The sequence below is a fragment of the Rutilus rutilus genome (genome assembly GCF_951802725.1).
Source record: "Rutilus rutilus genome assembly, chromosome: 1".
Lineage (NCBI taxonomy): Eukaryota > Metazoa > Chordata > Actinopteri > Cypriniformes > Leuciscidae > Rutilus > Rutilus rutilus.
In genome coordinates this window covers 25020260-25036800 of record NC_140209.1, presented here as the reverse complement: position 1 = coordinate 25036800, position 16541 = coordinate 25020260, and the positions used below count along the sequence as shown (strand labels likewise).

Here is a 16541-nt window from a genome sequence, read left to right as displayed (position 1 = left end):
GTATCTCTCTCTCTCTCTCTCACTCATCTACTCAGCACTTCCTTTCTTACTTTTTTTTTAACCACCCGTCATCAAAAAAAGTCATTTTACATCAAAAATATCTGGAGGTGAAATTAACAAAGTACAATTTATCATCCATTTAGCTCCCTGTCTGTTCTGTTATGTGAAAGTATGTATGCCAGGTGACAAACATTGAGAGAATGATTTTGTTGTTCTCTCCAAATTCCCTCAAATTAAATTTATATTTTAATTAAAGTTTAAAAATGAGCAAGTTTAGGTTATTATCATTTTATGTGGATGTATGTATGTAGCATTTACTCTTAAAAACTGCCTTCATTAATGGAATTTTATCTTTATTTAATTTATAATATTTTAAGTTTTATTTAAATTATGTTATATTTGTCTTATTGTTTTTTCTATTAATATATTATTTAATATTATTATTATTATTACTTTTTTATTTATTACATTTATATATGATTCATTTACATTTTTAAGTCCTATTCAGGTAGTCTATAAATGTATTTCAGGTACATGTGCAGTGAAAAATTGCCAATTACATTTTTTATTTTTATCCCAGTTACTGTTCCAAACAATCAGACCCTCTGCAACCCACTCCAGTTCTTGGATTGGTTTAGATATGACACCTCATTTATTTGATTACATAGCTGAATTGCCAGAATGAACCCCAAATATATATATATATATATATATATATATATATATATATTATATATATGGCAGCGTATGCATATAGTCGAACACAAAACCTTTCATACTCCATTTGAGTATACTCCATTTGATAGTGTGCACGAGCACGGTCAACACATGCGCTCTAGAAAGTTTCATCCTTGTCCATTGTCTTCGCTATTTTTCTCCAACAGTTATGACCAATAAACACGTCTCTGTATTCTTTTAAACTAAAGTTATCTCATAACCCCCTTTCACAAGTGCTTGTCAATGCGGGCATCTGTTGTTGTTGCAGTCTCCGTTATTTTGTTGTTCTGTCTTTTTCGTTTCGTTTTCTACTGTAGAACAACAACCTGTGCCAGTGTTGACACCTGGTTGAACAACTGATTAGTGCAAAACAAATTCAAAGCACATCTGCGACCTGCATGTACGTGTAAAAATCCTAAGTATACTTTGGGCTTAACATTCAAACTCTGAAAGATTTCTTTACAGTTACAATATTTTCAGTCAAAATGAACTACTCTCTTGAATCTTGCTGGTGACATTTTTGAGCTACACAATCTAACATTGTAGACTGAATATTACTTGAAAGGAATATTGAAAGTTAAATTTAAGCTCTATCCACAGCTTCTCTGGCTTGAGAGCACTTGGCGCATAGATCCTTTTTTGATTTTACAAACAGAACCCAGTATAAATTATTTTCTTTGGTAACCAACAGAATGCCACAGTATAGAATGTACTGAACACAGAATATTCCTCATGTGATAGTTTGCTAGTTTTTAAAACTATTCAAAGGTGTTTACAGGAAGGATGTGCGGGAAAACTCGATTCAAGACTTCATTAAGTTTTGTCTAACTTCTTGTTTGGTTTGTGTGTTTTATTTTCTTGTCTGCCTGTTCCTCTTTCTGTCTGTGCTTTTCCTCTGTTCCTGTTCGGTCACACCCTTCGTCATAACAAATGCTTCTGTCAGTAAACGCATATTGCAAGTGCTCTTGACTGTCCACAGGGAAACCCTGGAACAGCATACAGACTGGTGAAGTTTCACTTAGCCAACAGGACAATGGTAACCATCCAAGACTAATCCAAGAAATTAATGACAATAACTACCTTGCTCCTCTGCCGGACCAACAGAGGCAGCTACAGCAGCCACAGCCTCGTATCGATGTCCAGCATGTTGATGTTCCTCCGAGGTTCCCACTGACTGCATTGGTGCCAAACATGCAACTGCGACGGTTAGAGCAGCACCAGCTGCAGTTGAGACACATTCGACGGCGCCAGGAGCAGGAACGGCTGCAACGCCTGTGTCTGGAGGAGGAAAGGCAGCGGCAGGAACAGCAAAGGGCACTGGAGAGGCAACGTCGAGAGCTGCTTCAGTTGCAGCTGCAACAGCAGCAGCAGAAACACCGGCTACGCCGACAGCTCCTGCAGCGCCAGCTTGAGATGGAGCAGCAACAGAGAGTCAAACAGCAGCCGCAGGTGAAAGGGCAACCACCGTATCTCCTGGCACCCTCATCTGGACTCTGCACCATCTACGAGGCCATGGAGACCAGAGAGGAGGAAGAGGATGAGGAGAACAGATCTGGGGGAAAACAAGGTTCTCCCAACCGGACTGGCCATTCGATCCCGACGGACCTACCGCTGAGAGTTGCCAACGGAAACCTTCGCCGACCGCCGCCACAGGAGCTGGACTGGAACACAAAACTGGACATGGTCCAGCAGCTGATTAACCAGACTCTGCTTCTGGCCGGGGAGGACGGCTGTCCTCCACTCCTGTACCTGCCTGGGCAGGGAGGGGGAATCCTCAGCCCTCTGGAGAGCAGCCTGTGGCCACACATCATGTCCCACTTCGACTGCTCCACTGCGACAGTGGCTTCAGTCAGTAGTTACTCCCCCAGCAGCCAAGCCAGTTCACCGCAAGGCGACTGGACTGTGGTGGAACTGGAGACGCATCATTAAAAGCCTGAATCCTCGATCAGCCAAGCATGTGCACAAATTATACAATATCAATCCCATATCCTAAATTATTATAGAAACTCTATACTGTCCAAAGCCACGTTTCCACCGAAATGACCCACAACAATTTGTCCCAGGAACTATTTTTCCCCCAGACCTGTTGCTGTCTGCATTTCCATCGTGGTCTAAAGTACCGATATGATTAGGCAAATTAATCCGGTGACGTAGGACTGCGCGCAACTTTCCAGTTCCCACTGGATTTCGTCCTCCTTATATAAGCTTAATAAAGCCTTAACCTTGTCGCCGGTCCATCTGTCATATTTTTTAAACTCAAATAGCAAACAATCTTACTCCACGCACCGCAAATTACTTTTAAAAATTGTGGTTGAAATAAAATTCTGCGTGTAATCAACCAATCAAAATGCTGTGTGAATTCAACCGATCAGCATGTTCAGTGTCCAAGTCCCACCTCCGAAAGTTCCTGAACTTTGAAAAAGTACTACCTCGCAAGCAGGGACTTTCTGAGAGGGAAATTTTCACCCCAAACTTCATTTAGACCCTGGTTCCTACAGTCGAAACACACTCAGTACCACCCCAAAGTCCCTTGTTCCTGGGGAAAGTTCCTCTGGTGGAAACGCGGCTTAATACCTGCACTTGCATCATACCGGGGTGGCCCAATCCTGTCTATGAAGAGCTTCCTCCCAGTTCAGTTTCAATCCTGCTCCAACACACCTGTCTGTAATTAAAAGGTTTTCCTGAAGATCTTAATTAGCTGGTTCAGTTGTGTTTGATTAGGATTGGAGCTGAACTTTGCAGGGAGGTAGATCTCCAGGAACAGGATTGAAACCTGCATTATACAGATGTATGCTATTTGACCCTTATCCTCAAACTGTCATTTTTGTGTGTGTGTTTGTAATTAATGTGGTCTAATCCATTCTGAATGCTATCATTTTAAGTCTTAGGGTTGCAAGCACTTTCCTGAAGAGTTTTTTGTAGCATTAACCTATCATTTCTCTTCCTCAAACATATTTAAAATCTACACATATTTATGGCTTAATGCCGTTTTATTACTTTTCTGTAATATTTCGACATGAAAACAAAATTGACCATGTTTACTTTTTTCTTGATTAGTCATAATGTGAATGCTTGTGAAAGATAAATAGTCTTAATCTTTTATCAAAATGTAAGAGCCTACTCTGAATTGACTTTCCTTTTTAGCCAATAGCCTCACTTAAGCCATGTGGGTTATTAGTTAATGTTTAAAAACAACCAAATAGCTAAGCAGGCATTGTTTTAGGCCAGTGTTTCCTAACCCTGTGCCTGGAGGCAAAACAACAGTAGACATTTTGGACGTCTCCCTTATCTGACCCATCCATTGCAGGTCTGATGAGTTGATTCAAGCGTGTTTGAATAGGAAGAGTTTGAAAATGTGTATTGTTGGTGTGCCTCCAAGAACAGGGTTGGGAAACACTGTTGCAGGTAATCCAGGCTTTCTTAGATCTTGCCAATAGTTAATGCAGTAATTTATCAGTGGCTAATGTTAATGTAATAAAGGGTTCAACAATCATTTGAAAATGGACTTTAAAAACTCCTGTTGTTTCAAGAAGGGGGAATTGACTGCAAACTGTATCTCCTGTAGAGCCCGACTGATTTATCAGTCTGCCGATTTTATCGGCCGATATGAGCCTGTCGCAGATATATCGGTATCGGCGTATATGACGCAGATATGTCGCCAATATGATTATTATTATTTTTTACAGAACATATAACGCGGATAAAATGCTTGTAAATTGTGTAACTATGTAGTTTGTCCAGCAGAGCGTGCTCCATTGTTTGCTAATGGCAACCCATGTCACTGTAGTGACACCAGTCAACCCTTTCATTTCAGTAAAAGGAGGTCTCTACTTCAGACACAGTGTAAGATGCGCACACATTAGCTTCAACTCCACTGACAAGGTATGAAACATGGCTAGCTAGCTAAATGTAGCAAATGAGTATGATAAGCTTGTTGTGAGAGTAAAAGACGGGGACATTGTTAATTTACTGTATAACATTGAGTCTCATCAGGTGACAACGTAGCGTTAAATCACTATTCAACAGACCGCACTGGTACTAGTAAGCAACTTACTGTTAAGACACCGCTTGTCTGCAGCTGCCTGAACAAGACACCGGACGCGAGCGGTGCGATGCAACAAAAGACAGTTGAACCCATTATAATCAGTGATGTGGTCTACACTGGATGCGGCGCGACGCGAGCGACAAATCTCTGACAGTAAACTGATGCCTCGTTCTGCTTTGTAACGGGCACTTTTTCGCGTCTAGGGTAAACAGCTGTTGCGACGCGAGCAACAACGGCCGCGTCCGGAGTAGACACAGGGCCCTATTTTAACGATCTGAAACGCAAGTATCAAACACGAAACGCAAATAACTGTGTGGGCGGATCTCGGGCGCTGTTGCTATTATACTGGCGGGATAAATGACTCTTGCGCCCAGGTTTTTCCTGGTCAGTGGCGGAATTGTTTTCTGGAACTGCAAAATAGCACCAGGGAACGTTTGTGCCGGCACACGCCTCCTCTTTTTCCTCTAGCGCAAGTTCATTCCCTAATTAATTTTAGTCAATTGCGCTGGGTGCAAGATAGGGCCCACAGTGTTTAAGCCCATTCTGCCAATAACGCTACGTTTCAACATCAAGCAATATTCTAATAATTTATATAATTATAACACTTTATAGGGCCATTTTGCATAAAGAGTAGCCTAGTTTCACGTTTAGTACATTTTGCTGACTACTTATTTAAAATAGTATAAAAGTACTGTACATATGTAATTAAAAACGTTTTTATTATGGTATTATTACTTTTACTTTAGTAAAAAGATCTGAGTTCTTCCTCCACTGGACTAGAGGAATTAAGACTAATAATAGAAGATAAGGTTTTGCCAGTGACACTTTTGATAAATTTATTGATACAAGTTATTTTTTATATAACGTGACTAAATTAAAAGACGAAGTCATTAGTCAAGATTATGCAACAGTATTCATAATATAATATAGAACAGAACCTGCAATGCAAACTAGCTGGTTACAGCTCAAATGTATCATTCTCATTCTATCATTCACCCTGCCTCCATTACATATCTTTGTCACACAAGTGTTTGATCACCACATTTAAGTGATCATTGCAAAGCTTGTTTATATATATATATATATATATATATATATATATATATATATATATATATATATATATATATTCTGTTTATATACTGTGTATTCTATATACAGTACCAGCCAAAAGTTTGTACACGTGAATTATAAATAATATCGGCCGATATATCGATATCTGGCTTTTTTTACTCCCTAATATCGGTATCGGCCCCAAAAATCCATATCGGTCGGGCTCTAATCTCCTGTTTTTGAAAGATGCTATTTAAAATGGCAGTATGTAACTGAATATGTATAATAATGCAGGAATTAAAACAAAAGTAAACCATTTTAATTTTATAATTGAAATCAATTAGAAATAGAAGGTCAAAAGAAAAGTAGAGCCAAGGGTTTTAAACCTTATGATGGTTCATCAGGTTCCTATGAGGAAATTGACTGCAAATTCGCATTCAACAGCTTTTTTAGTCCTGGATTATTTATTTATGTAATTTATGGCATATTTAGACTTAACTTTGTAACTGTTTGATTTCCACATTGATATTGGTTGTAATTAGATTATGGGTAATGTGTTGTTGTTGTTGTCTAAGGACTGTTGACCTCATGTTGCTGTGAACAGAGCTGCTTTGTTTGCTCTTCTCCTCTGGACAGGGAGATTTCAGTTGCGGGAAACTCTTTTCTCCCAACATTCCTGAACCATTACCTCATTTCCTGGGTCCCTCTCCTTTCAATGGGTTTCCTGGGTTACTGATGATGTCATGGCAACTAGAAAAAAGGAGGTGTCTAAAAGACACATGAGGGAGAAATGGAGGGTAGGATGTGTGTGTGTGTGTGTGTGTGTGTGTGTGTGTGTGTGTGTGTGTGTGTGTGTGTGTGTGTGTGTGTGTGTGTGTGTGTGTGTGTGTGTGTGTGTGTGTGTGTGTATGGGACTCTCCAGACACAAAGGTTTAGTAAATTACGTGCTGACGATCTGATTTTCTTGGGATGCTGTGGATGATGTATTTTTATATAGAGTTATATGTACAGTGTATGAAGGGTTTGTGTTGGGAGTTAGTATTTATCTGTCATATTTTCTACAGTGCTTTAGTTCTTTCATTTCTCTGTCTTTGTTCATTGTGTTCATTGTCTTTACTCTTTACCTTTTAGAAGCAGCTGAATCATTTGGGGATAGACTTGTTTAAGACAGACTATTGAGTTCCAATAGTGCCATCTATTGATGATGCACCATAACAGCAACTGATGTGGTGGTGGATTCTCAAGACAAACCAACTTGTTCAACCAAGTTATATAATATATTATATGTATGAATAAATTAAAGATCAGTCTGTCATCCCTTTATAGCACATGTAGCAGCCAGTTAAATGTACTTTCTGAGGTAAGTTAATAATCACTGATATTTATATATTGTAATTAATCACTGGAGATATGGTGATGCATGTTGTGTTTAAACTGTTGTTTGTAGTTTTTTTATTTTATTATTATTCAAATCATAATTGTAATGATAAATATGTATCAGATACCAGCGCATATTTAAGACTCATTTCCTTTTTATCTCCTTTTCTAAGATGACATTTAGAATGACAATATAATAATTTTATTTTAATTCCTGTAATATAATGGTTATTTAATTAAGGAGGTCAAGGGTTTTAAACGTTATGAACCATATAGTATAATTTATTGTCTCAAGTAACTAAGTTATGTTTTATTAAAGGAGAGGACCAAGTAATTATAATGCAGAGTTGATTACTTTGGAAGAAAGACACAATAAAACTGCGTTATTTCAAAAATATATTTAATTTATTTATTATTTAAGGAAATTGTAATGATGAGATTTGATGATTGATTCAGATATTTGGTATTAATGGTGAAGGTTGCACGTTTGGATGTGTAGCTATACGTTACCTCTAACGTCCAATATTTGTTCAATAATTATTTCACTCATTCACTCAATATGTAATCTATTTTTACTGTCCATCCTACCATCTGTGTCCTGCTTGCAAGCGAGTACAGTTTAGACATTCATCAATCCTACTACACATCTCAAAAGTAGTGAAACCACTCGTGATCATTTTGTCATCCTAACTATCAGTTTATTTGTATCGGCTGAGGCTCAGTGTTTTTTCTCCTACCTTCCCTTGGTCTCTTTATCATCAAGTCAAAGAGTATAGAAGCACAAGAGGCGAAACTCAATAGAACGCCCCATAGCAACAGTTGCCCCCATGACTTGACGGCGCGGCCGCCATTATGGACTGAAAACTGAAGGAAAACGCCGAAAAATAAAGGGAGTCAATGGCACTGAAAAACTTAAAATAACAAAAACTTAACATAGCTTAATTTTTTCTGGCCGTCATATCTAAATATGAAAACAATTTAAAATACATTAATGAGGATGACCGACGTTAAATGACGTTAAATGACAGAAAATATACGTATATGTGTTGGTTAGGAAAATAGTATTTTGGGACAAAATATTACTATAGAAGTACTATAAGACTACTATAGAAATACTATAGCGGCTCTAGGATATTATAGAGGTATTACAGAACATAACATAGCCTGCTGCTGTGATGTTCTGTAGGCTATAGCCTCTCTATAATATTTTTAAGCTGCTATAGTAGTCTTCTCGTACTTATGTAGTATGTCCCAAATTACTATAGTATTCCTATAAGATTACTATAATATTTTGTCCCAAAATACTATAAATATGAAAACAATAATAATAAAAAACATTTATTTTGTCCCAAAATACTATAAGATTCCTTAGTACTTTTTAGTAAGGGTATCCCCACCGAATCGGCTTCATTAGCCTACCACTTACGGTTTGCAAAGATACAATTATAAAATTACTGCAAAACTTTAATCTATTAATATTTATGTTCTATTATGCATTTTCCTTGTTATATGACTAACAGAAATTCATGAAATAATATATGCTCGCTTGTCTATAAGCAGATACACAGTAATTAGATATAAGTAATAAGATAGTTATTCAAATGTTGATTTTGAAATTAGTAAACATCACCATATATATGATTTGGAATTTTTTTTATAAATGAACATTTCTAAAGACAGTTAATATTTTACACTGTGAACGTTTCAATGGCAAGAAAAAAAAAAACTATGAATGTCCTATTACAGGCGGAAAGGTACAAAAAAGATGTGCAATCCAGCAAGTGCACACATGAACTAATAACACCTACTAAAATGGATTTTGCCATTGACTGGCGCTAACGATTCCAGCAGCTTTCAGTCCATAATGGCGGATTCGCCTCCGCAGCGCCATCTACAGACTGTTACCCATAACACAACAGAGTTTCGCCTCTTGGGCTTCTATACTCTTTGATCAAGTCCGCAGTGTGTGTCATGGCCGACGTTCCTGAGGGTATTACTACATCAGTTTACAGGCTAAATACTAGCGATTAACAATTAAGACTACATACATACGTATTTTTAACATTCATAAGAAGTTTATGCTAGTTAGCCTGTAGGTCGTGGTTGCGATGTCGCTAAATTAGCCACAGCTAATCTAATTACCTAGCGTCTTGACTTTGCTGGCCGGTGTGATAGCCACACTACATATGAATAACCCCAAATTAACTTTACTTGGGAAAAACATCGTATTTCTGGGGGGAAAAAATATCGATTTTCACACGTCTCTTCAGTGTGTGTTTAAAGCCCGCGCGCGCCAAGCTTCACTTGACAAAAACGGTTAACCAATCACTGCGCCTCACTCTAATAATCAATGTCTGATGTATTTTATGTAAAGATAGATTATCCTATTATACATTTTAAACAGTTGTATCAACACGCTTCTTAATACATTTTTATTATCTCTTACAATGATAAAATATACGAGTTTGCTATTGACTTTCAGATTAAAAATAAAATAAAAATCTGTTTAACCGTCAGTTTTATCTGACTGACCAAATTATCAATTTTGTGTGGATTGTGGTAGGCTATAACACATGCGAATATAATAAAATACACAGACACATTCGCTTATATTTTGAAGATGTGATTTAATGTGCCTGAAATAATATTAATACGGCACATAGGCTACGTCCTATTTTAAAGGGACAATGTGTAACTTTTTAGGTATTTTATTATCTAAAATGAATATTTGTATTCATAAATATGTCCTCAATGGTGTACAAATACCTCTGCTAATTATCTGACTTATCCTCGTAAACGAAGAATTTATTATCTTTATATACATGGGACAGGTAGGCCCACGGAGGCTTCCAAGTAGTTCCGCCATCTTGAAAAACTATAATAGCAGAGAGGGACAAAAAGTACTAGGCCAACGCGTTTCCACTGCGCGTTTTCGTTCAGAGCCAGCCAAGTTTTAAAAACTATGCGTTCTCGTTCGTTTCAGTCATGTGACTGAAGCCAGCAGAAACGGAGGAGCAGAGCAGTGAGAGGCGCTTGTCACTGCCCCGGTAAGTTTAAAAGGCTGCACTGTATGGTTATTTATAATGGAGGTGTCCATACATATGCTGAGTCACAGGATAAGGAGTCCTCGTCGTCGAAAAAGTCCAAAATACACCGTAAAAGGACACGTGAACAGAGATTACAAAAAACAAGGATTAATGTCGGGATAGCTTTTTCCAGGTGGAAAGAGCTAATGCAGGAAAAAGCTTTCAAAAGAGACGCTGAAGTTGCCTGCTTTCTTCTCGACAGGAAAGTCAATGTTACGTTCTTAATTACAAGCTTTTTTTCATTGCTTGGTTGTGTACTTTATTATATAATATACAAAAATATAACGAATAAATTAAGGCATCGTACTAATTACCATAGTTCATGTTTTTCACAGTCAGTAATTCATACTGTAAAATTCGTTTGTTCGTTGTGTCAAGTTGCAGTTTGTACTTTGAAATAACAAACCTGTTCACCCGAAGGAAAACTCAAAGTGCTATTAGAACATCCTGTCATAGCTTTTTGGTACATAATGGCTACCGTAGATGCAACACGCATTTGAAAAAGCGAGGCGCTGGAGAGCACTATTTTTTTAATGCAAAATACATTATCACCACTAGATGAGAGAAATTCTTACACAATGTTCCTTTAAAGCGTCTTTTAAAAATCTCACGACGACGGTGTCAATGTAATCCACAAGGGGGCGCAGTTTCCAACTTTAACACAAGTAAACGCTCATAAGTAGCCTATGTAAAGACAGATTAAAGCGTTCACGTTTAACATACATGTTCTAATCCTGGATGAATTAGCTGAACGCGTTAGGCTACTTCTGGTTTACAGGCTGGTTCACAGGGAGTTGCATCTAAAACCATTGCAAAGGCAGAATTTGGACGCACTAAGCCTTATGACTGACCATAACGTCTGTTCAACCCAAATAGTACAGGCGCATTTCAACCAGACTTAGTGTGTAGCTAATGTAGTGATATTTTGAATTTGAAGCTCAACACGTGTTGTAAGACAATTATGCGAAAACGAAAGCGCTCTCTTCTATGGCGGACACACACGTCCATCACATGACCGCGCTCCGGTCTGGCACCAGAGCGCGCACTACCGGAGCGCGAGATCACCGGGTGACGGGTTCTGCGCGTGCTTTAGTCTCATCACAGAATGACAGCGGCAGGACGGATAACTGTGCGCTCCGGTTGACTCTCTATTGAACCCGACCTGCAGTCTGCGGAGTCCGAAGATGCACTTTAGGGTCTAATTTTGGACTTCATTTAACCTGTCCAGTGTAACGGGGATGAATATCTGTCCCAGACGCACGGAAACAACTTCCCTTTTATTCAATACTATATGCTGCACATTTATTAATGCGATCCAATTTAAACTGAGCGACCAATAAAACTTGTTCCTCTGCCTCGTCAAGGGAGTTGACGCGGGTTTTCGCAGAAATGTCTCGGTGGATGTGATCTTTATGACCGAACGCAGCAGCGCAACAGGACGCGGTTCATCTGGCTCATCTATTTATCATATGATTGCCGTTATGATGATGTGACTGGTGAAACTGAAGCTGCTCAGGTGAGAAGCATCGGCATCTCCTGTCCCTGACACCTGAGATGGCCATCAACTTCAGCGGCTCCATGCGTGTAAGTTTAGACCATCTGTCGCTCCTGTGAACGAGCTGCACTGCTCTAATGCACTTCACATAATCTATTTTTTATTTGTGTGTGTGTCTGTCTGAGTGTGTGCTGTCTTAATTTAAAAGCTAATTGAATACGAATGTTAAATTACACTCAACAGATATATGAACATAGCTATTCTGGTTTCGAAGACAGAATCTGCCTTCATTATAGCCTACAGTTCAATCTTAATAATTGTGCCAGAAAACATACATTTGTGTAAATAGCTATAGTATTTTAAATGTGCTTTTATTTTTATATTTTCTATTTAGTTTCTATTTCTTTTTAAACATTCTATTTAGCTTTCATTTATTTATATTTGTAGTACTTCAGCTCAAACTTCTTTAGTTTCCTTGGTTTGCATCAGTTTCTGGTTTTTCATTGTTTGATTGATTGGCACACCTGGTATTCATTGTGTTGATTGGTTTGCTCCGTGTATTTAACTTTGTTTTCCTCGGTTTATTGTCTATCTTCGTTAGATATTATTGTGCTGTTCCGTTCTAGTTTTCATAGTTCCCGTATTCTGAGTATCTTGTTATTTTGAGAGTTTTGCTTTATTAAAGAATTGCCGCACCAAGATCCTAACATTTTCCATAATTACCTGCAACCAGTGCTAACGCAGGTGAACTTCTCTGCCCTCATTCAACCTCTTGAGGATTTACTACAGTGTTGCATTTACATAATGAGTTCTGTGAACATTTTTTTCTTTATTTAGCATTTGGACTGGAGTATAATCCTGTTGCTGGCGTAATTTAGTGTAAATTACCTAGATTTGCTCTTTTTGTAATCTTTGTTCTAGGAGGCTTCAGCTGGTTTGTCATTGAAGTGAAGGTGGTCAGCAGCTGTTTCAGTCCTGTGTTAGTTTTGTGTACATGAATCCTGTAAATATAACGATGGTCTTGTCAGCTAATCTATCAAGAGTATCTCCTTGAAGGAATAATTCAACTGGTATCTGTCAGGTGGTCATCAGAAAGCTTTGGATTTAGCATGTTTAAGGTGTAATATGAATTAGCCTATACAGTTGAATTACAAACCCCAATTATGAAGCATTAGATCGGGAAAAATCTCATCTGCCAAAAAAATATTTCTTAAAAAATAAAAAATAAAATAATCCCCCATCTTTATAATATTTGAGGTTATCTATATGCTAGTGCACACACACTTTAAACATGACAAAATAAGATAGTAGATACACACATTTACAGTCTTTCTCTTCTAAATGTCCCCACCACAACTATGGCACAGAAAAACAACATCGTTTGATAGTCTCACTTCCAGAACGATGTTTTCAGCTGATGAACGATAAAAACATTGGCAGCCAATCAGAATCCACCAGTCTTTTAAGAGTTTGAGCATTTAAAGCGGCAGGAGACAAAACTGCAGCGTAAGCACTTATAATAAACAGAACGTTATCGTCCGTTGGCCTGGACACTAATATCGTTATAGTTGTTGTTAATGGTGTGAACGGGCCTTTACTGCTTTATAGAACAAAAAACCAGAGAGGCTCTCTGTCACATCGATGTTTCAGCTTCATCCAGGGAAGAATTAAAAATTAAACAGCTTTTCGTACAGAACTTGCTGTCCTCTGGCCGAGAAACTGCCTCAGCTGTTCTCCGTCAGACTCGTTTTTAATGTTTCAGCACAAACCTTAAACTGAACTAGTGTTCACAGGCAAAGTTAGGCCAAGAACACACACTATGCACGGTGATCACACATTTGGAGTAGGATTTTCTTGAAAAAAAAACTCAAAAATGTAGAAAAATCTAAAAATGTTGACATAAAATGTTATTGGAGACAGTATATAGGAATTTTTAAGTTGAACTTTTTGAGTGCATTTCATTAGATGCAAATACCTCCCTATAAATAGATATTGTGGGATGTTGTGACACTGATGATGATGTGAATCAAAACACACTGAGTTTGTGTTTACACTGAGTGCATTGCACTTTTTTGGCCTCTGAATAAAAGCGTTGTGTGCAAGATTTTCCTCTTTTTGGACAATTTTTTTAGCTTATGTTCCAAAGTGTTTTCCATTTACAAACTTCTTCAGTATGAAAACCATTTTTATAGTGCATATATACTTGTTGTTTTGCATTGTTGCATTCTGAAATTTCAGAGTGCAATTTGAAATGCAGGTACATGTGGCCTTTTCCCCATGTGTTCATGCATTCAGTTATGCTTTCGTATAGGGATGCACCAATATGAAAATTTTGCCCGATAACCGATAATGTTTTCTATTTTAAAGCCGATTACCGATATATCGGCCGATAAATCTAAATCCAGATTTTTCTATTATTTTTGAGAGCCTACTTACAAAAACAAAAGTCTCACCATTAACATCCATGTCCCAAGCACACAATCATAATATGTTTTCATTATAATTGTATGTCGCCTATAATATGACAGACTTGCACAGCTGCACATGTTGCACTGAACTGTAGTGTTTCCAATCATATTTCAGGCAAGTCAACTTCATCAGTGTCTCAGCTGTATAGGAAATAATCCATTATTAATCGGCTTTTATATATTGGCCACATTTTCTGATCGCGCCGATAACAATAACATTAAAAACGAACATATATCGTCCGATACCGATATGGTGGCCGATATATCGTGCATCCCTGCTTTCGTATACTTGCGCGGTATGTTTCTTCCAATGAGATTTGTCTGTACAGCTGTTTGTGTAACTATTTTGCTCGCTGGAGAAAGATCCATCCCATGATCCTTTAAGCCTGGCCGTGTCCCTCTTCACCCCATGCTTTTGCAGCCCATTAGATGCATTAAAGCTCATCGCACAAAATCAATAACCTGCTGCGGGTCGGTTGCTAAAACAATTGTCCAAATGTTTTTCTTCTGTGAGGAGAGCAGAAAGCAGCCCTAATGCCCTGGAGTGTCCCAGCTGATAATGCAAGCGCTCCGGTTACGAGCTTTCTGCCCATCGTGGCTGGAGAGAAACGCCTTCAGACGGCTTGAAGGGCCCTTATGGTGAAATTCACCAGCATCTGTTTACATTAAAAGAGAACATGAGCACCATCAAAACATAATATGAGACGGGGATGTTTTGACAACACTAGAAGACATTTTGACCACCTCATTTGGCAGATTTGTGCATGAAACCTTGATGCAAATGTCCTCGTCTGTAACCTCACCCTTGTCTAATGTTTATAACAGAAGATGTTGTGACAAAAGTAGACTTACTGTATAGTCTCCTGCTTTCACTGGTTATTAGGGTAAAAAAAAAAAAAGTGCTAATCACTGTTTATCACTCCATAAATCAGAAAACCATTAGCATCAGACAGAAAACACCATGTTTTTAGGAAGAAAATGTTATATAAAACAGTGTGAATGATATATGAAAAAACCTTCAGAATATAGACAGGAATTTAGGTGTTTCTGAAGTGGAGAAAAAACTCCAGACGTTTAAAGATATGTATCATAATTGAAATCTACAGATGCTAATAGATAAAGCACAATATAATAAACACGTATATGTGTATTGTGGATGTTTTCTTTCCACTAGTTTGATAGAAGACATGTTATGGAAGCAAAATAGACCAAAATCTTCTTTATTTTTGTCTTGCCTTAAAGGGACAGTTCACAATTTAAAAAAAAAATTTTTTTTACCCTCATCTCGTTCCAAAAAAGTGGATGTTGGCTGGCATCTGGAGCTCCTAAAATTACACACACAAAAATCCACAGTATTATAACATATGACTTGTGTCCACAAGGTTTAATGCAAGTTTGAATATGAAGAAAATATTTTATTGAAAGAAGGTTTGGTGCAACATAAAGGTGAGTAAATGACAGAACTGTAATTATGGGGTGAACTAGGCATCAATAGTGACTATAAATCATCCAAAAAGTAAAAGCATCATTTAAAGCAAATACTCATCATGAACTGGGTCAGAGATGATGTAAATGTAATCAGCTTTTCTTTTAATAGAGTTCAGTGAATTATTATCCCTTCCTGTTCGGCTGTAAATCCTCACAAAGTCGAGAAACATCAGACAGTTTTTCAGTGAGTGATCAGTCATTAGGGGCGAATGTGAAACTATTAGAATCTTTATAATGACAGGATGGGCACTGTACACACAGGAAGTGATGTCAGGTGCTGCACCTCCTCAGTTTGTTTGATGGCTTCAGGAAGAACCTATTTTAGACTGGCTATGTTTCCATGCACATTTCTGGTTAAACTTTATTTTAAGGTGACGTAGTTACATTGTACTAACTTAAATAAGTACTGAGTAATGTTAATTACTACATGTACTTACAATAAAGTTATGGCTAGGCTATGGTTTAGAGTTAGTTACTCGTAATTATGCATAATTTGCTGTAATTACTATACTAAGTAAATCTAGTAACGTGTAACTACGTCACCTTAAAGTGATACCACATTAGTTTGTGCAAATTTTAGGAAATCGCATAAAAAAAGGTGGCTGGAAAGGCCAAGATGTGCATTCAATGTTTTTAAAATGCGCCCAATTGCGGCGGATAATGTTTATAATATTCATTAAGACAACTTGTGCATGAAATAGGATGCAAACGGCAACTTTTTACTATTTTATTACTGATACTTTGCACGTTTCCCTGGAAGTGAAGATTTTTTCCAATACAATAAATCAAAGTTTTGCAAATCTACTCTCTGC

The 16541-nt window shown here is 37.7% G+C and overlaps 1 protein-coding gene across 1 annotated transcript in view; it reads left to right on the top strand.

Annotated features, from left to right (window-relative positions):
- The first annotated feature begins 11715 nt into the window (after nt 1-11715).
- pkn1b (protein kinase N1b) overlaps nt 11716-16541 on the top strand; it is a 43025-nt gene continuing 38199 nt past the window's right edge. Inside the window, exon 1 of the mRNA XM_084419305.1 lies at nt 11716-11862. Within this exon, the coding sequence (XP_084275431.1) occupies nt 11833-11862 (30 nt within the window). The 5' untranslated portion in view covers nt 11716-11832. The remainder of the gene's footprint in view (nt 11863-16541) is intronic.